General features: G+C 56.3%; 2 protein-coding genes across 4 annotated transcripts; one reads left to right on the top strand and one right to left on the bottom strand.

The window, feature by feature from the left end:
* Positions 1–2,921: 2,921 nt before the first annotated feature.
* On the bottom strand, positions 2,922–8,774 carry LURAP1 (leucine rich adaptor protein 1). Its single transcript, XM_085067693.1, has 2 exons — positions 8,505–8,774; positions 2,922–5,531 (listed from the first exon to the last, which is right to left on the bottom strand). Exons 1-2 carry the CDS (start codon positions 8,712–8,714, stop codon positions 4,842–4,844), a joined length of 900 nt encoding a protein of 299 aa, XP_084923819.1. The 5' UTR covers positions 8,715–8,774; the 3' UTR covers positions 2,922–4,841.
* Positions 8,238–23,717, top strand: POMGNT1 (protein O-linked mannose N-acetylglucosaminyltransferase 1 (beta 1,2-)). Of its 3 annotated transcripts, XR_014853710.1 has the most exons (23): positions 8,898–9,098; positions 9,932–10,115; positions 12,140–12,248; positions 12,611–12,726; positions 12,979–13,044; positions 13,451–13,564; positions 14,215–14,332; positions 14,632–14,730; positions 15,215–15,342; positions 15,929–15,999; positions 16,275–16,350; positions 17,737–17,820; positions 17,952–17,993; positions 18,163–18,221; positions 18,769–18,841; positions 19,126–19,254; positions 19,549–19,674; positions 19,830–19,894; positions 20,252–20,296; positions 20,475–20,610; positions 20,895–21,004; positions 21,277–23,147; positions 23,202–23,717. XR_014853710.1 is itself a non-coding variant. In XM_085067692.1 (22 exons), the coding sequence occupies exons 2-22, from the start codon at positions 10,005–10,007 to the stop codon at positions 21,377–21,379; spliced, it is 1,980 nt and encodes a 659-aa protein (XP_084923818.1). In that variant the 5' UTR covers positions 8,238–8,253; positions 9,932–10,004; the 3' UTR covers positions 21,380–23,717. The 3 variants fall into 3 exon arrangements, 2 of the variants coding, with proteins under 2 accessions (XP_084923818.1, XP_084923817.1); XM_085067692.1 differs by lacking the exon at positions 8,898–9,098 and adding an exon at positions 8,238–8,253 and having other exon boundaries at positions 21,277–23,717; XM_085067691.1 differs by having other exon boundaries at positions 21,277–23,717.
* Positions 23,718–25,296: the final 1,579 nt, after the last annotated feature.

A 25,296-nucleotide genomic window follows, 5' to 3' on the forward strand; every position in this document is an offset into this window, starting at 1 on the left:
GGATCCTTGCCAAGCGATGGGTGATGTAAGTGGGAAGAAGGTGGGATATCAGGGATGCTGATGGGCCAGGGTGGGTGTCCAGCACCCAGGGAGGAGCAAGGGGAAAGCTGTGCCAACACTCCCTCCTGGCCCCTTGGCTGGGCTGGAGCAGGGCACAGGCAGGGAATGAAGCCCTGTGCCTGTCCTTGTCACCCACCCGTGCCCACAGACCCACGAGGCCCTGAGCAGTCACACTTGTTTTTCACTCCCAAGGAGTGCTGGGAAGCTCTAGAGCCAGTGGATTATTCTCCAAAGCAAAGGCCTGGCCAGCTGCCAGCCTCTGGCAGGGAACAAACAGCCTGGGGAGGCATTTCCCAAAGGCTCAGCTCATTCCTGGGTCACACTCTGACTTTGTACTCCTGTTCAGCAGACTCACACTCACCTGCAGACACCAAGAATCTCAGGAGGGGCTTCCCAAAGGGGGGAGGAGGCAGGAGGTTACCAGGAGACCCCACCAGGTATCTGAGCTTCCCTGGACAGAGTATCCTCTGTCCAGCATGGCTCCTCCAGGGTGTAGAAGAGGTTCAGTAGAAGACAGGTACAGGGAGGGGGATGTCTCTTGTCTCTCCTCTTTGCACAAAACCTGTAGGAAGTTCCCACCTTTGGAGACCTGTGACCCAGGAGCAGTGGGAAGGAAAAGACGGAAACTATTTGGAAATTCAGGACACAGGAATCCTACACTGGGCTGATTTAATCCAGCACTGGGGGGTCCTGGGCACAGCATGGGGAGCAGGCTGGAGGAGAGCTGAGTGATGGGGCCAAATGAGTGCCATGTCCCAAAGGAGTGGAATGAATTCAATTGTCCTAAATTGGAGAGAGCTTTGGCATCACAGGGCTCTTCCTGGGGATCTGGGCATCACCATTATGCTGCAACCAGCACCAACACTTCAGCCTTGCTCAGGAGGCCATCACAACATCCCCCCAGCCACAACAGGGTGGGCTGAGAGCAGGGGTTGGCAGCTACATGAGCCCTTCCTGTCCCGTGTATTGGCCTCTCTTGCCCCGTGCTGTCTGCAGTGGGTCAGGCAGCACAAAACGAGAGCTCTGCTCACAGTGCTGCTCCCCAGAAAGGGTTACAGACAACCGGGGTGTGTGGGAGCTGTGCAGGGAACGGTACAAGGGTCAACAGGGAGCATCCATCTCCAGATAAGAGGAGGGTGGGGGTGCTGTGATCAGCCCCACAGGCTGTGCTTGCACCCACATACCCCCTGCACCTGCTCCCAGGGTCCCCCCATAGTGCTGCTCCCCATGGCAGTGAGCCCATGGGATGGTGTGGGGCCACAGGCCTGCCAGGCCAAAGGCCACAGAGCTTGGCCACCTTCCTTCTGACCATGGGGACCATGCTCCTTTTCCTCTGGGAAAAGGATATTTTCATGCTTCCTCCCCACAGGAACTAACAGAAATTGCTTAAATGGCTGCATTGCTCTGGGGACAGGCCCCTTCAGAGCTGAGCTGCACGCAGGGAAGGGAAAGCCCAGGGGACATTTTAATAACAAGCAAGGAGAGCTATTGAAGTCTTTTACTGCCTCGTTAAGGCAGTCTAATCTCTGTGTATATCTGGAAAAAAAAATTGGCTTGCTGGTGTTTTTATTGTAACAGAGGTGGGTGTTTTCTGGCACGGCTGGGATCCCGCCTGCTTTATCTGCTTGTTTTCTTACCTGATACCAGCACTGAACAGCCCAAGAGCAGCTCAAGGGCAGCAGCAGGCAGGGTCAGGGCCAGGTAGACCAGGAGGGAAGCTCTGGGCTTCTTCCCACCCATGGGAGCTCTGCACCCCATTGCTGCACCCACCTTTCAGCGAGATGCAGGTCCCCGGGGTGTTTCCCCAGGGAAGGTTTGGCTCTGCCCATGCCTGGGGAAAGCCCAAAGGGGGGTGATCCCTCATCTATGCAGCCCAGAGACAGAGCTGGGATAAAACCATGAGGTTCCATCCATCCTGCCAGCTCCAAGGGATGGGATTTGGGGAATACACAGATTTTGGGGCTGTGGGCACCTTGGGCTGATGTAAGCCAGGCTGAAGAGTCCATGCCCAGGGGAGCCCCAGCAAAAGTTTTTCTGCAGCAATACAGGTCTGTCCAACTGCTGAGGTCTGGATTTGGAAGAGAAATAGGCAGGGCATTTCATTTCTGAGATTTTCTTCATTATTCTATTTTTTACCTCAGCCCAGCAGAAACTGGGGAAATCCTGCTGAGTCCTGCTGGCTCCAGCATCCAGTTCCCCATTTGCAAAAGCTCACGGTGTCAAAGCTGTGAGCCGGAAGGGATGCTGAGGCTGGGATGGCAGGGCTGGATAAGCCGATTGCGTTTGCTTTGGAAAAGCTGATGTTTGCATGAGCACTGGCTCTAGTGGTTTTAAAGGGATCCACCCAGGAGCAAATCCCAACAGCCTGATATCAGAGCTGTGCTGCTCCCACCCCGGCTGGGACAGAGAAGTCTCTGCTCTACACCCAGATCCACACTGCACCTCCTGGGTGGAGGAAGCCACGGGAGCCAAAGCTGCCACTGCAGAACACAGGAAGCAAACAAAGACTCCAGCACAGCTAACAGGGCTGGCAAACACCTAAAATGATCTTCCTTGGAAATTTGTGGCAGGAAGGGTGAAGCTGCTATTTGACCCATAGTTCAGCCGAGATCAATACAGTCACCACTGCTCCCAGCAAATGTGCACTGGTACCCAGCTGCTTCAGGCAAAGTGACTTTTATGTGCCACCACACTGATGTGAGAAGGGACAGAGCCCCAGACATTTGGTCTGTGCCTATTTCAGGGCTGAAGCTAAACCTGCCCTTCTGCAGGGCTGCCAGAGGCTGCAGGGCATTCCATCCCAGATCGTCTCCCCTTCCCCTAGAAACAACTGTAAGCTCAGCAAAGCACCAACAGTGGGGCCTGGGAGAAACATGAACATTTATTAAGCCAGCTATTTTTTGTTGAGAATGATTTTAACAGCGCCGAAGGACTTACCCTGTCTCCCCCAGGGACCCTCAGCTGATTCATTGCATGCAGGGTTAGCAGGAAAGCAGGGAACAGCCAGCCTTGGGGACATGGTGGCTCAGAGTCAGCAGCACAGCTATGCAGGGAGCCACAAGCAGGCAATGGCAAGCCAAGCACAGCTGCTCCGGGGCAGGCAGATAGATGCTTGCATAGTGCAACCCAGTCCCACTTTGCTGGGATTCCCCCAAGTCCTCAGCAGGTACTGTCTCTGAGTTTTGGGTATTGTCCTGCTCTCCACATCCATCCAGGGAAATCCTGAGGATCTGCAGGGGAAGGGAGGGTGCTCGGGGCTCTCAGAGGGTAATTTCCACTGAAGGTGCTGCTTCAGAGACACCAAGCTGAACCTGTTGTGCCCCCAACCACCTTCCTAACCAGCTCACATCTCACATCTGGGAAGTCACAGCCAGTTGCTTCCCTCTCTCTCAGCTTCCCACCGACATCACAAAATGATGTCCTCACTCCTACTGCCCCAGCAAGGAAAGATCCAAGCTGTGACCCATGCAGGGAAGGGAACAATGAAGCACGATAGTGAGAGCAAAGCCATCACAGCACTTGGCTGGGGCCAGATGTACCCACGGGTTCTGAAGGACACTCCAGGCTTATCCACAAATGTGGAAGAGTCTGGCTCCTTGAATGAAGCTCAGGTCCTTCTCTGCATCATCTGGTGAAAGCAGCAGGTCCTGCCCAAGCTCTCACATGGCTCCAGCTGCAAGCCATGCTCCACAAGCCAGCATGCTGGGAGGCGTGGTGGGGACAGCAAAAGGCACGGGCAGAAGCCAAGGCTAAAAAGACAGAGAAGATGTCTCCAGACCAGAGTCACTGCAAATCCACCCCAACAGAGCAGCTTCGTGTTTCGGTTGCTGGTAGGAGGCAGAGACCTGACACCATTCATCACACAGAGAAACCCAGCCTTCACCACCATCACACTGTGTCAGGGGAGAGCAGGAACCTCTCAGAGTCTGAGCCCTGCAGGCTCTGCCTGGCTGCCCATGCACTGCCACATCCCAGGGATTCTGCAGGACTGCTCCCAAGGTGGAAGACAGTCCAGGAACAAACTGGGAGAACTGGATTTCCATTTCCCACCCAGTGCTTTGTCATTCTCATGTCATCACGTCAGGAAGTCTGCACCATCATCCTTCCTCCACAGGGCACGGGCAAAGGCTCCTCAGCCCCACCTCAGACTGGCTTCACAGAGGCATTTAAACCAGGCAGGGCTGCACCTGCAGGGAAGGGGTTTTTAGCATCCATCATATGCTGGGGCCAAACCCCAGGTCAGCCCTGTCCCGGATGGACACTGGCCTTGAAGACAGTGATGGAAATTAGCAGATCCAACAGGGATGCCCTACTCATGTTCCTGCCCCACAGTGAGCATGCTGGTGCCACTGAGCTGTGGATGCATAGCAGTGTCTCCTGTCCTCTCTGGGTAGTCATTTTGGGGGAAGGGTCCCCAGTTTTTGCACACAGGAAGCTGAGGATTAGAGAGAGAGATCCCAGGAATCCCACTGTCCCAGGTTTCCCCACCACCACCATCAGGGACAATAAGGAGTGTCCAGCCACCTGCAAGCACCACCCTAGAGCAAAGGATTAAATCCACCAGGACCCACCTCATCCCACCTCTCCCAGAAATGTGCTGCAGGGCAGGCACCCAGTCCCTTATGGCTGCATCACCAAATGCTGTTGGGGTGATCAGAGGAACAGTGCAACACCCCCACCCAGCCTGCCCCCCCCTCCAGCCACCCCAACTCTCCCAAGCACAGACAAGTGAAGCAGAGTGGGCAGTTGGGAGAGCTGGACTGGAAAGGCGAAGCCACGGGCTATAAGAATGTCACATCATCCTGTGACTGGAGCCAGCGCCAGTGGGCATCATACTCCAGGTGCAGTTTGCTGTTGAGTTTGCAGTTCTCGAGGTCAGACTCAGCTTTCCAAGCCTTCCCATCCGGATTCCCCTTCCCCAGCCTCTCCCCAGCCCCCGGTGGTGATTTGGTGTCTCTGTCTGGTTCCAGAGAGGGGGACTGCTGGCCCAAAAACCCGTTGGGCACCTGGGGCTCCTTAGCAAACCGGTGATCCTGGGGCAACCCGGGTGGGGAGAGGTCCACATGGGGCCACTCATGCTCCTCTTTGTCCTTCTCTTGCTTTGCAAGACCCCTCTCGGGGTCGATCCTGACCCAATCCTGCTCTGCCCTGGCCAGGGCTCTGCCCGATGTGGATGCAGCGGCAGTTTCGGCAGCGTTCTGGGAATACTCATCCATGTCATCAGCCAAGGTGTCCAGGTAGCTGCCGACGGAGATGCTGTCCAGCCTGTCGTTGGGGTCCTGCAGGCTGTCCCAGCTGCCCCGCCGTGAGGCCTCCTGGCTCTCCACCAGGCTGTACTGGCTGCTGGCCAGGCTGCTGCAGCGGCTGGTCAGGGTGCTGCGCTCCTCCAGCAGCCACTTCACCGCCTCGATGCCCTCGTTCACCACCACCAGCTGCTGCAGGATCTTCACGTCAACCGCTCGCAGGTAAGCCTGGGGGGAGACAGAAAGCACGGCGGGTTGAGGTGACCCAGGGGCTCCATGTCCCAGCCCAGCCCGGCCGGGTGTCACCGCGGTGGCCACAGGTCTCCTGCTTGATGAAGAGCACAGTATGGAAGAGCACTCTGCAGAGAACTATCCTAGGGCACTATGTCCAAGATCTGGGGACGCTGCCATCGATGACCAACAGCCACCAACCCCCTCGGGGAAATAAATCCAGGGCACTTATGTTGCTGTCTCCTATGGGAACAATGAGTAAGCAAGGAACTGGAGGTACTGGATGCAAATCTGATCCCAGAGCATCCTCCAAGACCTGGGAGGCTGCTGGCAGGGCAAGAGGATCAGGCATTACTCAGGGACCTCCCCAGGCTGGCCCCTTCATCCCTTTACTTCTTTGTTTCTTGGGTCTGAACCAAGCTTGGTGACACTGTCACATGGCAAGATTTGGTGACCCAAATCACTCCCAAAATGGGAGGACAAGGAGGACAGGCCTTGCTCATCACACCACTCGCCTCACTGACTCCTGCCCCTCCAAGCCTGGGGAAGCTCTTTGCAAACCTCAGTTGCTGCAGAAACATCTGTTTTCCTAATGGAAAGCCCTGTGTGCCAAGACATTCCTGTCTGCGTGATACTGCCCGCCAAAAGCCACTGGATTTCCCCTACACAGGACGCAAATATTTTGCCAGGAAAGGAAATAAGGCCACGATGGGGAGAAAGGGAGAAAACCCACTGCAGGGCAGGTACAGGCAGCCTGGGGGCTGCAGATGCCCATGGCCTCCTCCACAAACACATCCCATGGCCAGCATCAGCAAGCTGTGACTGAAATCCAGGCGATCCCCTGGGATCATTTTTCAGCACAGCGCCCAGTCCTCAGCATCCGGTACCCTGGGAGTCACCCGTCCGCCCACGGTGACCCCACAGTCTCCTGAGACCCCCATCTCCGGTCCCACAGCCAGCACGGCAACAGAAGCATCCGAGAAAGGAGCCTGGGAAAACTCCAGCCAGGATTTTGCCATGTGACACCTCTCACTCCAGTCAACACCAAAAAAAAGGGTCAAAGATTTGTAAAGATCCAACACCAGCCCCCCACCCCCTTCCCCACACTCCTCAAGCTGGATTTAAATAAAAAATAGAAGTGATGTGCCCGGATTGGGGCAGGAGCCAGCTTCCAAGTGCAGAAATTTCCTTTCTAGGCAAGTTATTTTAAAAACTGCCTACAATGGACTTTTCTGCACGCACTGCTAAAGCATCTGGTCTTGGCAGGGAGACGATGAAGGAGGAGGAGGGCTGGAAACCCCTGGTGGGGGGTTCCCCATTTTTCTCTGCCTCATGCAGCTGTCAGAGATGCCAGGGAAGCCACCCCAAAAGCAGAGGGCGGGATAACACTCCCCGCTTTCCACACTGTTTGCTGGAAGGGATTGGCCATCAATTTGCTGCTAGTTCAGGCAAGCCTGACCTCCCCGTCGCACTCCAAGAAACCCCTTCTCCAGCAGGTCAAGGTTATTGTGGGAGGAGACCCAGCACAGCCTGCTCTCTATACTCCTCCAGATGCACTGAAGTTCACTGCACGACCTCACGACAAGGACAGCCATACAGGGGACTGTCACACTCCTCCTCACGCTCTCCAGGGGCACATACAGCCCTGCTCCCCTCCCCAGCATGCAAGAAACCTCAGGCGCCTTCTCCTTTGAAGATATCTAGCTCTAGGGATAAATCTTCCTCCTCCGATCAGGAGGCGAGAGTGGGAATTTGCTAAATTCTCCTCCCACCGCCCACTCCCAGGCCAGCTTATCCTCTGAGCATGGGGTTTGCTGGTTTCCTGCTGCTCGGGGTGGGGGGGAATTCTGGTTCACGTTCATGGGGATGGGGAGATGAGGGGAGCCCCGTGCTGGGTTTTGGCACCTGGGTCCCAATCCCGAGCTGCTGATCTGCGTGTGAAGTGTCCCCACTTCTTCACTGGCCAGCAAGAAGAGTCAGGGCAGGACAAGGAAATGCTTTTCTGAGCCAAGGTGAATAATGCCCGGCCCGAGCCAGGCCTTGCTGGCCATAGGCTGAGCCTGCTTGCACCTGGGCAGGGCAAACACCACACTGCCCCAGAGACCTTTCTCCCCCGGTCAGGGTGCAGCCTGGAAGCTGGCGCAGAGGGAGGATGAAAGCAGAGGGAGGATGAAAGCTCTTGCACCGATGGGAATATTGAATCAGCCAAAGTGGAGGGCTCAGGCTGGGTGGTGCTCCAGTCCCCCGGGGGCACGCGGGGATGCAGGCGTATTTATCCTGTTTCCCTATGGAAACAATGCTCATTCCCACCCACTCGGCATGTTCATGCGTGGGAGAGTCCCTTCCCCCCAGCTGCACTTGAACCCATTGCCCAATCTCGCCACGTTTCCCGGAGGCGCAGGCATCGCCGGTATTTGCTCCCTCCACGAAAGAGGGAGGCGAGAAGGCTGCCACCGGCACTCCCACGGTCCCCGGGAAAGGCTGCCACCGCAGCGCAACCCTTTACGAGCCTCCCGAGAAGCCCCAGCAGGAACCGAACGCCGGGAAAGCTCCCAGCGATGCTTGTGCCTTGTCACCCCGAGGGTCACACCCGGGGGAGAGGAGATCCACCACCATGCCCTTGGCGAAGGTCCCTGCCCTAAATTCTGATCCCGGGACAGCGCGATGCCCGCCGGAGCCGGCGGCTGGGGCAGCGCGGGGCGAGGGGCGCAGGACGGAGGTGGCAGAGGGGTCCGCGGGACCCCGGGGGTGAATGCTGTGTGAGCCAGGGAAGGGGTAAGAGCTGGAGAGTTTAACCCGTACGCGGAGGAACAAGGCGGGGGCTCCCCAAAATGCAGGCAGAGCGCGGGCACTATTCGGGACTGCCACCGGGGATGGCAAGCGGCTACCCGGGGTGGATGCGGCGACCGCGGGGTGGGACGGTCAGCTACCGGGGATGGCCGGCAGCGCTGCCGGTACCGCGGCACTCACCAGCTCGAGGCGGAGCGTCCGGAGGCGTTCGGCGAGCGGCGGGTGGGCACCGCGGGCCGGTGCGGGTGTCGCAGGCGGCGCGGGCGGCGCAGGAGGCGCGGGGGCGGTGTCGGCCCGCAGCCCCCGCAGCAGCACGGCGGGCGGGCGCCGTCCCACCTTGCCCGCCAGGTCCCGCAGGTCCGCGGGCAGCGCCTCCCCGCCGCCCTCCATGCGGGTGGGGCGGCGGCGGCCGCGCTGTCACCGCGGCCCGCGCTCGGACACGCCCCCTGCCGCGGCCACGCCCCTCGCCACGCCCCCTGCCGCCACCTGCCCGCGCACCAGCGAGGTCCGCCGGGGCGCGCAGAGCGGCGGGGGGCGGGGTTAGGGGCGGGGCTAGCCCTGACCACGCCCCCGCGGTGTCGCTGCGGCGCCGGAAGCGGCGCGGAGGGTGCGCGGGGCGGCGGCGGCAGCGCCGAGCCGGGACGGGACCGGCCCAGCCCAGCCCTGCCCAGCCCAGCCTAGCCCAGCCCAGCCCAGCCCAGCCCAGCCCGGCCCGGCCCGGCCCGGCCCGGCCCGGCCCTTTCCGGCCCTTCCCGGCCCCGCCTCAGCCTCCCCGTGAGTAGCGCCGCCGCCACACGCCCTCCGGCACCCCCCTGGACTCCCCGCGGTCCCGAAGCGCCCGGGTCCCCCTCTCCCCGCCGCCGCTCATTGCCGCCCTCAGACACCCGGCTTCCCCCCGCCCTGGGTGCCCTTCGCCACCGCTGCCCCCCAGTGCCTCTGGGCCCCTCAGCGCTTGTCTCCCCGCCGTGCCTGGCCTTGTCGGGGCACGCTGCGCTCCAGACAGGTCCCTGGCTCCGCCGGAACTCCACATCCCGCCCAGGCCCAGCGGTTCGCTCTCCGCAGGGAGCCCGGCCTCCCGCTGGCACAGCTCCTCTGCCCGGGGTGCTGGGAGCTCCAGCAGGACGCTGGCCCGGTGCTGCTCCCCGTGTCTGGGCTGGCTGCGCCCCGATAGCGGGGATCGGCCTGTGAGTGTGGAGGGTGTCACTCCACCACGGACCCCTGTGGCACATACAGCCAGCGATGGCCCATTCCATAACACCTGCCGGTCCAAGGGCTATTGTATGCTTGTGACTTTGGGCTGCGTTTCCTTCCCAGAGCGTGGGAATGGGCCCATGGCACTGCAGCAGCCTCGCTGAGGGGTTGGCCTGGAGCAGAGGCTGTCACTGGCCCATGAGTTATCGGGCCTCATCCTTCTCACAGCCCCGGATCGAAGCCTGGCCTCCTGCATCGCTCCCAGCAGGAGTTTTGGCAGGGATGGAGGCTTCAAAGGACTTTTGCTAGTGACACATCTATGCTGTGTGTGGCTGCTGCTTGTGCCAGGCTCTGTCTTTGCTGGGGAGAGGGTTTGAAGGCACCTCTCTCACCCTGCACCCATCCCATCCTGGCAGGGAGCCCCGATGGACATGAGACTGGAGCAGCACACATCCTGACCCCTGCCCCACACTGCCAGCTCCCGGGACTATGGACGAGTGGAAGCCCAACCCCACTGTGAAGCCCCACAAAAAGCGGAGCTGGTACCTTGCCTGGAAGTACAAGCTGATGAACCAGCGTGCGCTGCGGAAGCTGTGTCAGGTGAGTCACCCGCGGCCCTGCAGTAGATTAGGAGGGATAATCTGCAGGATTTATGAGTTTATGGAGCAGCTGCATGGGTGGAAGTGTGTCTGCTGGCAGTCTGGGTGACCTGACATGCTGAGGAAGCATAATTTGGTCCCCAAGATGCTGCCTCCAAATGCCTTTGTGTGGAAGGGTCTGCTATGTGTAGCAGCTCGTTTGAGCTGCCAGCAGACCTGTTGAGTGGCTATGGGAGGAGATACAATTATCCAGGTGGATTTGGAAGGCTTTCAGCTAGAAACCAGCTGATTCCTCCCATCCTTGCTCTGGACCCATGCTGAGTGCTGCAGGGCTCAGCTTTGAGCTGTTTGATTTGCAAACCAAGCCTGGTATAAGGCACGACAGGTGGACAGAGAAAATAGGGCTTGGTAACAGGATCTCGTGCCCCAGAGGCAGCTGGCGTCTGGGAAAGCCTCAGGCTTGGTTGGTTGTGCTGTGAAACAGCTAATCCTTGGTGGAGACGGCATCCTGGGGGGTGTCTGCGGCTGTAAGGACAGGAAGGTTTGGCCCCATGGCAGCAAAACACAGAAAAGGGGCCTTTCCTGAGAGGAGCTCATGAGATCTGGCAGTTGGTTGCTGTAGGAGGGAGCAGGGGAAGTTTTGCCTGTGGCTTGGAGGTCCTTGGGTCCTTGGTCTTGGACAAGGAGACTGCTCAGTTCTGTGTCTGATGGGGTGTTCAAGGCTTGGGCATGGTTCTAGTCATTCAGGCAGGCATTGCTCACCATGCTGGGGTAATGGGCTAGAACCTGCACGTTGTGATCTCTGTACTTTGTGGCACTTCTGTGGCTCAAAACACAGATGAAAATTTGGCTTAGAATAGGTAGATCAGAGCTGTAGGTATGGAGTAACCAGGTCTGCAGCAGCCACACATCCATCAGTAGCTTTGACTGAGCCAGCTTTGCTGGACCTGGCTGCTGGTCTTGCTGAGTTCTTATTCCTTATTGCCCTATTCACTTTGGTCACCAGGTCTTTTCCCTCATGTCCCCAGTGCTGACCAGGGCAGAATGTCTGGGCAGGTTGGTGAGGTGGCCTTGCTGCCTCTCTGTGAGCCCACGGCTCTGTTCGTGCCTAATTAAAAGCTCTCTGTGCAGAGATCCCAAAAGGTGCTCGTACTCCTGAGTCAACAGCAAATTAACAAGCCAAAATGCCATAGTGACATTTATACCATCGTATTGTCTCATTGCTGGTTTTTTTCCTCAGTTACTCTTTGAACCTGTTTGGCTGCTTGGCAGAGATAGCAGCAGCACGGAGCTTTGAGGCAGTAGCTGGACAGACAGGGCAGGAATCCTTTTAGTGCTTCTCACCAAGGGCAGGCCAGTGTGTGATCCCAGCCCCATTATACACCTCAGAGAATCAAGGGTCTGGTCTACAGCCCCTGGACCTTCCCACAGCCCTCTGTGTCAGCACCCACGAGGGTTGCATTGAAGTTTGCTGCAGACAGTAAGGCTGCAGGCTGGTCTCTGCAGCCTGTGGTACAGTGCAGTTTCCTGAAATCAGACCTCAGCTGCTTCCCTTTGTTTGATTCAGCTGCACAGCATCTCCTCTCCTCTGAATACCCTGAGTGCATCCTCTGGTTCCAGAGGGATGGATGAGAGTAGTGATGCTGCAGCAGAGGCAGAAGTTAAGGTTACCCTGGGAGCTGTAACTCTGAATTACCAAACTCTTTGCCTGCAGGGACTCTCAACATTGATGCAATAATTTAGCAGGAATCTGCTCACAGATCTGGAAGCAGGGATACGTTGGAAGTGGGTTAATTCTCACATATCAAGGAGTCAGTGCTCTCCAGCTGATGAATGCATTTCACCATGAAACTCGGTCACCTGTATTTCTTTCTCTTTGCTTTCCTCAGAGAAAAGCAGGGAAAATGACAGATGCTTGTGATCCCATGCAAGATCTCCTTGGGGTGTCCTGCAGCCTGTGCTAAGGTGGACTGGGTTTGGGGTTGTTAGTCACAAATTTCTAACACAAAACATCCTGCATTGCAGACAGGTGCTGTTCTCTTCCTGCTTGTGACTGTAATTGTGAACATCAAGCTGATCTTGGACACCAGGAGAGCTGCTTATGAGGAGGAAGAGGAGTCTGCACAGGACTATGGTGAGGGGCAGCATCCTGTTGTGCATTGAAAGCAAGGAAACCAGAGGGTCCCTTTAAGTCAGGGCTAACTTGTGACCAGCAATATAATGAGAGACAGGTCTGTGCTTGTGGGTTTAACAAAAATTAGTAGAAAATTCTGCTCCCTTCCTGGTCTGTCTACTGAAGGCTTCAGCACATTTGGCTGCAGAGCTGAGTCCAGACCTGTTGCCATTACTTACCATCCCTGTAAATTCTGACCCATGACTCCTTGGGCTGGGATTCCTGGTGGGCATGCCCTTCTGGAGGTTTGGCTGGGCTAGCACAGAGTGGGGACAAGCTAGAGGTGCCTTGACTGGTTGAAATTGGGAATTTCCCCGCTGTAGATGATGAGATGCTGAATGTGGAGGTCCCCAGGCACCCTGTCAACAACAAGAAGGTCCTGGATGTCGAGGTGTACTCCAGTCGGTCGAAGGTCTACGTGGCTGTGGATGGGACAACGGTGAGTGACAGGTGCTGGCTGTCCCTGGGAGCAGAGGATGGACAGAGCTGAATGGTGAAGCCACATACAGCAGTGGTGAGAGCACTTCAGTGGCTGGCAAGTTCTGCTTCCAGGACTTCTGCTCTGGCACCCATCACTGCTGTGAGCAAAGCCAAAGAAACTTGCCTCTTGTTTGGGGGCTCTGCTGTGCTGAATGGGCAGGGAATAAAAAGAGGTCTTGGCATATGATTCTCATCATTTTTTTGCTTGCAGGTCCTGGAAGATGAGGCTCGGGAGCAGGGAAGAGGAATCCATGTCATCGTCTTAAATCAGGCCACGGTAAAACATCCCCATGTCATTCTTAATGGGCAGTTCATCCTTGCTCTTAAACTGTTGGGTGCCTGAAGCTGGGGGCAGCCAGGATGGAAGTCCCTGAATGTTTTTTGTGTGCAGTTTGCAGAGCATGACACTGTCACCCAGAGAGTCCCTGCAGGGTTTCCTTGTGCTGCCTGCTGTCCTTGGGGAGCAGGCAGGGGAGGAGTTGTGAGGTTGGGTGATGCTTCCCATGGACCTCCATGCAGGAAGGCCTGAGGGCTGAGCTTGCCTGGGGACTAACTCCCTGGCATACCGGAAAAGCCACTCCCTGTGTTGCTCAGGGAATGAGGCTCCCAGGACAGATTTCCATAATTCTGTGTGTCCATACCATGTAGTATTTAACATCCATCTGACGTGCGAATACCAACAGGGTCATGTGATGGCCAAGAGGGTCTTTGACACCTATTCTCCCCATGAAGATGAAGCCATGGTACTTTTCCTCAACATGGTTGCCCGGGGCCGGATCCTGATCTTCACCATTAAGGTATGTGACCCTCGTGTCAAAAAAAAAAGTCATCTTGAGTCAGGATGTCCTGAAGCTTATCTGGGCAATAGCCTCCTGAATGTCATCAGGCATTCCCAGGACTAAATGTCACATTCCCATGGGGCTCTGACTCCCTGTCTGGATCACCTCCCTTGTCCTCTTGCTCTCCCCTGTTGCTTTAGGTACTACCGTGTGCAGCAAAGCAGGAGATCAAAAAGCAAATGTGTCAGAGCCCACAGCAGTAGACAAGGGGTTAGGTGGAGAGTGGACATAAGGAAATATAAGGATGTGGTGGGATCCTTCTGGCTCCCAGTTCCAGGCTTTATAGGGGCCCTGTGGACTGTGCTGGGTCCAGGCTGCTGTACAAGCAGCACTGCTTCAGGCTTTCAGGTTTAGCTGTGTGAAGTGTTACTTAACACATGGCCCTGCTTGAGAACAATTTGGTCTCAAGGAAACAGGAGTTCATGACTCCTTTGACCTCCCAGTGGGTCATGATGAAGCCACCAGAAGGTTAAGTGGTACAGAGACCTTGAAGGTTTTTGGCTCAACTGATTCAAAGGTAGGAGTGGGCCCTGTTACCCTTTGGTATTGGTGAGAGACTTGCCCTGTCAGGAGCCAGGCCTCAGCTATAGAGTTGTTTTTTGTTCCAGGATGAAGGCTCCTTTCACCTCAAGGAGACAGCCAAGAATGTCCTGAAAAGCCTGGGGAGCCAAGTTGCACCATTCTTGAGCTGGAGAGACATGTGGACATTTGTGGGGAAGAAGGGAGGTGAGTCTTGCACAGCCTGGGAGAGGGTTTGTGGCTTCTTTATTTTGGAGAAGCCAGGTGAAGACAAACCCAGCCCATCCCCAACAGACTCTGTGAGCAGGGAACAAGTTGCAGAGATTGGCAGCTCCATTCCTGGGGTCGAGGGAGGGTATGGAAGCAGAGCATGTTCCTTCAGCAGTTTGCCAGAGGCCAATGGTAAAAGGTGCCAAGCTGTCCCCCAGGCTGACAGCCCCTGGTCATGCCTTGACACAGGAGGGCTGAGCTCGTCCAGACAGTCCTGACCCTGTGTTCTGCTCCAGGGGAAGTATATGGGGAGAAACATGCCAAGTCACCTGCCCTCTCCACGTGGGGTGACCCCGTGCTGCTGAAGACAGAAGTTCACCTGACATCTGTGGAAGGTAGGAAGTACAATCTGCTCTGTGGTGTCTCTGGGAGATGTCTCCCTGCTGCCTGGTTTAAGTCAAAACCATGGGTCTGTATTTAAGGCTTTTTGAGATGATGATGGTAACTTAAAAAGGGCTTAGCTCCCTTTCTTCCTGCCTCCATGGCAATTCCAGGCATGGTTGTTGACAAGGGTGAGGATGAAGAAGTGGGAACATGGTCTGGCCAGTTGCCACCTCTCCAAACCAGACCTGGCCTGGTCTTTTCTGACTGTTAGCCATGAACAATGCATTGCTGCTCAGAGCAGCCAGAGGTGGGGCTGGGCTCTGAATGGCTCCTGAAGTTGTATCTGGCATCCAGAAGCGTTGCTTGTTCACAGTACCAAGGACTGGCTTGGTGCTGAGGCCAGGGAGAGCCATGTGTGTGGTATCCCATCCTGGAGCACACTCCAGGTGAGTCTGTGGGGATGACAGATCTGTTTTTTCTCCTTGGTGCATCCAGATGCTGAATGCCACTGGCCCGACACGGAGCTGAACCGGCGCCGCAAGAGGTTCTGCAGCAAAGTGGAAGGTTATGGCAGTGTGTGCAGCTGCAAGGATCCCACACCCATCGAGTTCAACCCTGATCCTGTGAGTGCCGGGGCAGAGTGTTCAGAGGAGGCTCCAGGAGGGAGGGCTGGGCTGGACCAGGTGTGTTTTGTAGCTCAGATGCAGAGAACTGTCCTTAAGCATCAGCTCAGTGATGCAAACTGCCCCAGCAGTTTGGCAAGCCCTTAGCCCCAGCAAAGGTGAGGTGAATACCTGGGGGTGGGCCATGCTGGGGAAGGGGAATTCCTTTGCCCTGAGCTGCCAGGTTACCCTGTTCTAGGGAAATCAGTGTAAGCAGCAGAGCCTGAACATTTAGAGACAGAGCAGCTATCGTGACTTTTGGGCTGTCCTTGGCACAGTACTGAAGGATTCAGACCCAATCTCTGAGTGGATCCATACTGGGATTTTGGAGCTGGGACAGAGGTAGGGTGAAGGAGGGAAGCTGTCAAGGTCTTCAGTAGTGATGAGGGCATCCTGGTTGGTTGGTGTGGCCCTGAGCCAGGAGGTAGGACTATGCAGCTCTGCTATCTTAGCAGCAGGTCCCTATCCCTTGGATCCTGCTCCCAGTGCGTCATTTTGGTTTGCATGGCCTCTCCCACCCCCACTCACACACATTGTTCTCTTCCAGCTCAAAGACAATAAAGTCTTTGATGTGCCTGTAGCTGTCATTGCCGGGAACCGCCCTAACTACCTGTACAGGTAAGCACTCCCAGAGGGCACGGCTACTCTGCTCTGTGCCACAAGACCAGGCATGGCCCAGGCCCTTCCCTTTGTCCTGCTGGCAGGATCAGCCTCCTCCTGGGGATGCATGAGCACCAAGGGCAGACCTTGGGGGAGGGGAAGGGAAGGCGTAGGTAGGTCCTGTTCCCTAATCATGCCCACTTTCCCCCATGCCAAGGGATCCATACCCCTGTGCTGAAGGGCCTGTGCCCACTGGGGCTGTGCTGCGCTCAGGCCCCTCCGTCTCTCCTCAGGATGCTGCGTTCCTTGCTGTCGGCTCAGGGCGTCAATCCACAGATGATCACAGTCTTCATCGATGGGTACTACGAGGTGAGAGCATTTCCAGAGATGCCTGTGGTCAGCTCTATGGTCCCCCAGCCCAGTGCTGGCCCAGTCCTTGGAGGGTGGCAAGTGAAGAGCCTTGTCACCTTCCTCCTGCTGTGTGTCACACTGCTTCTAACCTGCTCCTGTGCAAAGTCAGTCAGCTTAGCCAAGCCGTGGGTGTGGATAAAGCTGCCTTGGTCTTTTCCAAATCCCAGGGCTGATATCCTCATGTCAGAAAGGGCTTGGTGTGCAGGAATGACCTGTGGTGGTCATGATGGGCTCTCCCAATCTGTTTTTTTCACTTAATGAGTATCGCCATTACCTTGAGCAGGCTCTGGGTGTGACACCACCTGTCCAGCCCCCTCACATGGAGAGGAACACACCAGTCCAGCCATGCCTGTCCAGCTCCATTCTCACTAAGCGGTGAAAAGACCCAAAACTATGTTTTCCCAAGGCTCAAAGCTTGGGGCTCACAGAAGCTGGGGCCAGGTGGAGGAGAACTGGCCTTTTAGAGGGAAAACCCTGTCTCTCTGGCAGTGGAATGTACTTTGGGACAGGCATGTGGGATCTTAGTAGGTCTCAGGAGCTTGCTAGGCCTCATCTCTGCAGCATCCAGTGAGGTACTGCCTGGCTGTCCTGGGATGGAGACAGTTGTTCCCTTGCAGGCCTCTCCCACCACTGCCACGTTGTGGGGCTGGGGGAAGCTGGCTTGTTTATGCAGACTCTTGCTGCACCACATCAGAGCAGTTAAAGATAGCAGCATCCATTGCCATGGCAACTGGAGCAGCATCCCTTAGCTACAAGGGGGCAGCCTGGATGCTCAAGCTGCCATGGTGGATACCAGGGAAAGGGGGAAGGATTGGTACAATGGGAGCTCCTTCTCTCTTTTATAGCTAGGAGGTGGGATGCACAGTAAGGAGAAGGCCTTGGTGGCTCCTTTTTGGGGCAGAGATATGTCATCCCAAATTTGGATTATTTCTGACTCCAGAGCAGATGTGCTTGGTCAGAAAGGTCCTTTTCTTGGTAACTGTGAGAGAAAATGGAGTTGACTGTGGTCTTGCCATTAAGCAGCTACTAGGTGGTCCTGGCTATAGCTGTTTTCTTTCTGCACTGTCTTTGTGGGACTGAGAATTTGGGACCTCTCAGATATTTTTGGATACAACTCTGGGTCTGCAAAAAGGGCTAACAAAGTCATGGTGATACTGAAGGGCCATGAGAGTTTGGCAAGTTCTGTGCTGCAGGATCTATAGCTCAGCATCACTTTGAGCCTCACTAGTCCCCAAGAAGACAGCCACATGCAGGGGATGTTCCTGTTGTCCTGGGGAGCTGACAATGGCAGGGGAAGGAAGAATGGCCCATGCGTTTGGTGAGTTTTTTACTTTTCCATTGCAGGAGCCAATGGATGTTGTGGAGCTGTTTGGCCTCTCAGGAATACAGCACACTCCCATCAGCATTAAAAATGCCAGAGTTTCCCAGGTGAGAGAGCTTTCCAAAATCCTGGGACAGTTATTTCCAGAGACCTGGGATAGCATATGACAGAGGCAGGTTTAGCCCCAGATCTGTGCCAGGTTGATGCTAACACAGGCAACAATTGTCTTTTCTTACAGCACTACAAAGCCAGTCTGACTGCAACCTTCAACCTTTTTCCGGTGAGTGAGACTGCTGCAGTGCAGACTTTCCCTGGCATTTGTGATCCCTGTCCCACAGGAGCTGGGATCAGATGTCCAGGGCAAGGAACCACACAGGCAGGGGACACTGCTTGTGGCTCTGCTCTGTCCTGTTCATCTCCATCCTTCTGGTGTTCTCCTTACCCCGCAGGATGCTAAATTTGCTGTGGTTCTGGAGGAAGATCTTGACATTTCTGTTGACTTCTTCAGGTAAAGTTGGGGGTTCCTGGGTGGAACCATTTCCTGGAAGCTCTCTGAATGCTCAGGAGAAGCCAGATCCCCTGCCAGCTGTAGCTCACTTATCTGAGGCTGAGCAGTCCCCATATAACAGCCATAACGGAGCTCTGCATTCAGAGTGTTGAGGCCAGTGTCCTGGCACTCAGTGCAGGGTGACTTCAGGGTTGGGGATCTCTTCCTGGTTTGCTTTTTGGGGACACTGATCCATTCTATGCACACATGGTTGGGGCTGCCCCATAGCCAGAGGACAGGGGCAGCGTCTAATGGGGCTCCTGTTTCTTCTTAAGGAGAAGAGACTGATGGGCAGGAGACAATGCTGTCCTTTCCCCATGGTGAGATGCAGCTTAGCTTGTTTGGGTGCTCCTCCCCTGGTCTCACACCAGCATCAGTTATCTCAGTCCAAAAATTGGGATAAGTGGTTCCAGCAGTTGCTCATCCAGGGGGTGGCTCATCTCTTGGTGGAGGGTTTGCCTTGGTTTCCATGGTAGAAAGGTGTTTGACTGGTCTGCTCTTTCCTCAGCTTTCTGAGCCAGTCAATCCACCTTCTGGAGGAGGATGAGAGCCTGTACTGCATCTCTGCTTGGAATGACCAGGTGGGTCAGGGAAGGATGGTGGAGCAAGGTCACCTCTGCCCTGTGTTGCTCACACATCAGGCTGGGGTCCAGGTTCCATCTTTAAAGCAGGATGTGTGTCCCCACTGTCATCCTAAGTGGGTTTGTCTCCCCAGCCCTGGACTCTTCAGAAGTGCCCCTGCAAATCACCATCCTGTCCCTGCCATTTGCTTCCCAGTGGCTGTTCCCTTTTTCCCATCATGAGAAACTCAATGGAGCACTCCCTTTTTTGGTGGGTAAGGATGCTGAACACTCCCACATTGCAGGGCTATGAGCACACAGCTGAGGACCCCTCGCTCCTGTACCGTGTGGAAACCATGCCAGGCCTGGGATGGGTGCTCCGGAAGAGTCTGTACAAGGATGAGCTGGAGCCTAAGTGGCCAACTCCTGAGAAGGTGAGTACCCTAGAGGGACCCTGTCTTCTGCACCCCCATCCCTGCCCATCAGCAATCCCTGATCTTCACCCAGTCCCTGGGTGTACAGCTCTTGGAGGGGCTGTGCCTGTGTTTATACTGGGAAGGATGCCCAAGCAGAATGGATTTGGGACAGACAGTAACTTGATGAGGCACATAACTAGCCAGAGCTGGGGCCAAAGGGGCTGGTGTGTGCACCCAGAAGGGTCCTTGGGTGGCCACACTTCCAAGCCCTGTCCCCAGACTTGAGTGTGAGTAGCAGTTTCCCCTCCCCAGCTCTGGGACTGGGACATGTGGATGCGGATGCCTGAGCAGCGGAAGGGCCGGGAGTGCATCATCCCGGACATCTCGCGCTCCTACCACTTCGGCATCGTGGGGCTCAACATGAACGGCTACTTCCACGTGAGTGACCTCCCACATCCCCCAGACCCCATCCTGGTGCTGAGCTCTGACTCGGACACCTCCCCAGATAGTGGAGATGCTTGAGGTCAATTCCAGGTATTGCTGACACATGATCTCACCTGGTTTTCCTTCCCTCCCCTCTCTCTTCTTCCCAGGAAGCCTATTTCAAGAAGCACAAGTTCAACACAGTTCCAAATGTCCAGCTTAAAAATGTGGAGAGGTGAGTGCTGGTCACAATGAGATCTTTATGAAACAATTGCTTGGCCTCACCCTTGTCTCCTTGTGCTGGAGTGATCTCCCCTCTGGAGCAGCCATAACCTCCTGCATCAACACACTGGCCTCTGCTGGGGAGTCCTGGCAGTGGTTTTTGCAAGGTTGGGTTTGGCTACCCTGTGCTTCAGGTGGACATGTTGAAGGGTCATGTTTTTGCTGCCACATCTCAATAATGTGTGGCAGTGCCTGCTCTCCATTTATTGGTTCCAGCTGCCTTCAGTGTTAAAATTTGGATAATTTTGGATGTTCCCTGCTTATCAAACTGACTTTGCCCTGACCTCTGTGTTCTCTTCTCCTCCAACAGCTTGAGGAAGGATAACTATGAGACTGAAATCCATCGGCTCCTGGGGTGAGTGCCTGCTGGAAGGTGGGCAGACCACAGGGCACACTGGGTGAGCCAACCAGAACAGAAGGAAGGGTAGAGATGGCCCTGGTGGCCCCAGCCACATCCTGCATGTCTGAAGTACTCTGCAGTGGGAACAGGGAGAAGGTGGGGTCCCCTCTCACTCCCTGTTCTGTTTCCACAGTGAGGCTGAGGTCTTGGACCACAGCAAAAACCCCTGTGAGGACTCCTTCGTGCCCGACACTGAGGGCAAGGTCTACGTCATGTTCATAAGGATGGAGCAGGAAGCAGATTTCACCAGCTGGACTCAACTTGCCAAGGTGAGGCCCCTGACACGGCCTGTCCTCATCCCTGCACTGGTCTCTGCATCGCTGGGAAACACGTGGCTGTTGTTCTTGGGTTTGCCCATGGCATTGACACAGCTCAGCAAATGGATTCTTGCTGTCCCTGGATGATGTTGAAGTTCTTGGTGTGGCTGGAGGGGTGCAGCCCTCTCTGCTATGTGTCAGTGAGGGCAGGGGTTGTGGCTCCTCCCATGCCAGGGGACACCTGGCCCTGGTGTCCCCAGGCTCTGATGCCTTTTCCTCCCTCCCCACCATCCTAGTGCCTCCACATCTGGGACCTGGACGTCCGTGGGAACCACAAGGGGCTGTGGCGGCTCTTCCGTAAGAAGAACCACTTCCTTGTGGTGGGGGTCCCTGCCTCCCCCTACTCGTGAGTATCAGGGACAGGAATGTCTGAGCAATGCCCCATCCTTACAGCACTGTCCCCTGCCTGGCACACTCCATCATCCACCTCAGTCCCAGCCCAGTCCTGGGGACCCCACCCTCACTTCTTATTAACTGTGGTGGGAGAGGGGACAGGATATATTCACAGGGCTGGAGATTGACAGTGGGAAGGAGATCATACCAGGCAGTGCTGTTGGGAATTGGGGTCCTGAAGGACCACCAGCCCTGCCTGTTCCCATCCTGCCCCCTCCCCTGCAGGTCCAAGAAGCCCTCATCGGTGACACCAATCTACATGGAGCCTCCTGCCAAGGAGGAAGGGGCAGCAGCAGTGCCAGCAGTTGCAGCAGCAGAGCAGACGTGAGGCTGGCAGCTGGAAGCAAAAGGGATCTGGGGAGCACAGAGATCCCCACGGTGCAGAGACAGAGTTGGCAGCGGCTCTCGGAGGCTGGTGACTGGATATAGACTCCTGTTTTGGGCTGCAAAAGGAGATGTTGGGCTCCCTCCAGCCCCCTGTTGTGGTTTCCCTCTCCCTTGCACAGGACAGGGTCCTTCACTGTAGATAATGCCACCCCCATCCCAGGAACTTTGTTTTTTTAACACAGACACTCTACTAACGCTGCTCCTTTTGCCCCCTGGCTGGGCAAGGCTGGAGGAAGGAGGGGGCCTCAAAAAACACCTCTGCTCTCCTTTTTGGCCCTGAAGTCCTGAGAAGGCAGCATGGTGCAAGTGCTTCAGCCTACCAGCTGGGTGTTATTTATTAACTCTTCCCTGGCTGGCTTTGTGCCCCATGGTAAACACAGTGCTGAAGAGGGGATATTCCAGCATCTCTGCTGTTACCTGCACAATGGATGCACCTTGAAGACTGTGCGTGGGCTGGACATCTTCCTGCACACTGGCTTTGCTTTGTGGGCTGCAGGTACTGGTGCACAGAAAAGGGAATGCTGAAGAGGAGCTGGACTTGCTGTAGACACATAGGGAACACCCCACAGCCAGCACAAGGGCAGTCAGTTCTGGAAGCTGGAGGTGACTGTAAATGGAAGTGGACCAGGCTGTGTGCTCTGGCTCAGACTGTCCTCATCCACCTTCTCTGTGGGGAGCAGCCCTGCCCCTGAGTCGTGGGAGAGGGGGTGAAAGTGCCTTGCAGAGCAAGATGGGAGCAGCCAGCAGGCATCCCCTGGCTGCAGGGGCAGGCTGGGCCGGGGTCCCCTGGAGTGAGAGATGCTGCACTATGGTCCTTGCCTGTGGTACTGCACCCTGTCTCTCCACCCTCCCTGCCCAGGTATCTCCTGCTTTTGCTGAAGGCAGAGGGAGATTCTTCTCCTGAATCCCCACCCTTACCGTGGAAAGTTGCTGTCAGGGAAGCTGTGAGCTGGTCTGGGATGGGCAGCCCAGCCCTCCCGCTGTGGTACACCCCTCGTGCAGAGGGAGAGGGGGAGGGGGTTCTGTGCCTTAGGAAGCACCCCAGGGCCCCCTGCCATCCCCAGCCATTCGGTACTAATGTCCCTGCACCCCAGGGGCACAGTCCTGGTCCCCTTGCTCAGTACAGCTTCCCCTCTCATCTGTGCAGCAAGAGATCTGTTCTCTGCCCGTTCCCCAGCCTGGGGCAGGGATGCAGTGCTCTGGCTTGCCTTTGGGAAGAGGAGCTGCTGCTCAGCCCTTTCCTTGAGGTCACAGGGGCTCTTCCCCTTCATTTTGTCACTGTGAACTGAGCATCGGGGTCTACACTACACTAATTTATTTATTTATTGCTTCTGAGAGGGGGCAGATAACAGGAGGCAGCATGGAGAGCTGGCAGCCCCCAGCCTATTCAGGGGCAGTCATGGGAGGTTTGTCTCTTGTCCCCCTGGCTCCACCCTCTATATTCACTGCTTTCCTCCCTTGCCCAGAAAAGGAGTGAAAACTTGTGAACTCCTCTTTGGCTGAGATGATCCCAGTGTGGATGCAGCCCAGCTCTAGCATGACTGCAGGGACTCTGACACTCAGTCCCTTGCATGCCTGCCCCAGCAGCAGGGATGGGATGGGATGGATGCAGGAGGGGAACAAGAGCATGAGGCTGACACCCTTGAGGCTGCAGTACCAATCTGGGGTTCAGCCCTGCCCTCCCCAGCTGCCCCCAGAGCTGCCCCTCAGTGGGACTCTGCTCTGGCAGCCAGTGGGCAGGTGGCCCCTGTGCTGGCCCTCAGGGTAAAGCAGGTCTTTTAAGAGGATGGAAAAGGGACTTGGCTTCTTGCTGAGAAAAAGTAGCTTTGGAAAAACTTCATGGCTCTCCCCTACCCTTTCCTTGGCAGTTCTGTTCCCAAGGCTCAGTTTCTCTTTCCCTTGAAACTAAATGCATTCTCTTCCCTTTCTCAAGTAGAGCCCAGGCTTGGCTTCCTCCCATCTCCTCTTGGGGCTGGGGAAGGTGGTCCTAGGGATAGGAGATGGCTAAACATGAGTTCACTCTCCTCTCCTGCCAGCCATGTGTGACCTCATGTCTGTGGCTCCCAGCTCTCAGTGACAGCAGGACGTGACTGGTGGGCTTCAGGCTCCCCCTTCTCCACACACCACAGCCTGTGGGGTGCTGTTCTCCAGCCCTCCCCATATCCCCAGCAGGGCTCCAGGGTGGCAGCCATGGCAGGGCTGGGTGTGTGGCATCACCAGGGTTTGACGCTTTCTGAATTGAATTATTTTTTCAAGAGTAAACATTGCAAAGCTGTTGAGCCTCCTGTGTTTCATAGCTGGCCTCGTGCAGGGTCCAGGCTCCCTGGCTCTGGGGTCCTGCCTGAAAAAGACAGACCCCTGTCCTCTGGTGTCTCATGCTGCCCAGTGCAGCGCAGGCCTGGTCATGGCTAACAGTGGCCCCAGGCCTGTGCCAGCAGAGGTCCTCTGTGTGGTGCCAGGCAGTGCCAGCAGGGCTGGCACAGGTTTGGAAGTTGTTTCCTCCTTGAGCTTTATCACTTTTATCTTGAGTTCAGCAACGGATGGAAACTCTGACGAGCTGCCTGGTGCCTTGCCCCGTCTTCCTCCTGGCACCTCCAGCTGCTGTGCCTGCAGAACTACAGCCTTGTCACCCTCTTGATCATTCCCAATTTCTGCCCCTGTGGGGCAGGGAGCCCTGGGGGAGCTGGGGCTGCACCTATTTCTGGGGGCAGAGACCACAGAACTGAAATAAAGTGGCAGAGGGAGAGTGTCATGGAGCAGCTGCAACCTGCACCCCAGACCTGCTGCCTGCTCCTCCCCTACCTGATCTCTGCAGCCAGGCTGTGCTGCCAGCCCCTCCCCAGGACCAAGCACAGCCTTCTGGCAGGGCAACCCTCTAGCAGAAGCTTTTTGCATATCTCCTGGGGCTTGGCTTGGCAATGCCGGAGGGGCTGTCACCTCCTAGCAGCCTCCACATCCGCCTCCTGCTGAGGCCAAACCCCGCAGCGCTGAGCCTCCTCCAGGGTACTGTGGGCGAGGCGAGGATCCACCTGCTGGGTCTGAGTGCCCGAGGGCAGAGCCCTGCAGAGTGCTGTGGGCTCAGGTCTGACACCCTCCTGTAGTGCCCACCTCAGGGAGCCAGTATGTGCAAACTGCAGCCTTTGTAGGAGCCTCCCCTCCTGAAACAGAGGGATGAGAGTAGAAGCAGGTTAAACCCCTGGAAAGGGAGCACCTGTGCCACCGAGGGAGAGCCTCAGCTCATTGCCCCCAGGTGCTGGTGATGCCAAGGTTCATTACCCAAGGGGCCAGGCCCGGGGAGCTTGTGAGTGTAGCCAGCTCGCTCCTCATCCTGCCCTTTTTTTGGGGTGTCATTCACTTCCGGGCACAGCCTGCAGGTGCTGGAGCATTCCCAGCTGCCCAGGAGCTGGCCAGGCAACAGGCCCCTCTCCTGCCTTCCCTGGAAGTCTGATCCAGGGGCTGCCACAGCTCAGCCCCATGTGGCAGCAGCTGTAGCATGTGCTGCCCGAGCTGCAGATCTCACCCAGCCCCTGCAGCCCCCCCAGCCCGGCCTCCCTGGCTTTGTGCAGCCCTACAAAGGAGAACCTGTCCGGGCTGCTCCACCTCCCGGGCGCTGGCTGATAATTAAACAAAAGCAAAATAGCGTTGGCATGAAACTTGACCTTTCCAGAGCTTGTGGGGGGGTGGGGAATTTTGCATAATTTCTGGTGGTGTTTATTTTTGTGTGTTATGTTTTGGGCTTTTTTTTTGTTGGAGATCTCTGTGCTGGGGAAGAAGGAAGTCCCTGTGCTCTGATGACAGGGTGGTATGTGGGAGATGAGGTCCAGGCTGACCCTTCCCATGGCACATCAGTTCCTCTGT

This window comes from Lichenostomus cassidix, chromosome 8 (assembly GCF_008360975.1).
Source record: "Lichenostomus cassidix isolate B80296 chromosome 8, HeHo_3.0, whole genome shotgun sequence".
NCBI lineage: Eukaryota > Metazoa > Chordata > Aves > Passeriformes > Meliphagidae > Lichenostomus > Lichenostomus cassidix.

Coding starts and splice junctions, on each gene's coding strand:
- LURAP1 (XM_085067693.1), bottom strand. CDS start 8,714: ATGGAGGGCGGCGGGGAGGCGCTGCCCGCGGACCTGCGGGACCTGGCG. Junction 5,532..8,504: donor GGACGCTCCGCCTCGAGCTG/GTGAGTGCCGCG, acceptor GTCTCCCCCCAG/GCTTACCTGCGAGCGGTTGA.
- POMGNT1 (XM_085067692.1), top strand. CDS start 10,005: ATGGACGAGTGGAAGCCCAACCCCACTGTGAAGCCCCACAAAAAGCGG. Junction 16,351..17,736: donor TCATCGATGGGTACTACGAG/GTGAGAGCATTT, acceptor TTTCCATTGCAG/GAGCCAATGGATGTTGTGGA. Junction 18,222..18,768: donor ATTTCTGTTGACTTCTTCAG/GTAAAGTTGGGG, acceptor CTCTTTCCTCAG/CTTTCTGAGCCAGTCAATCC.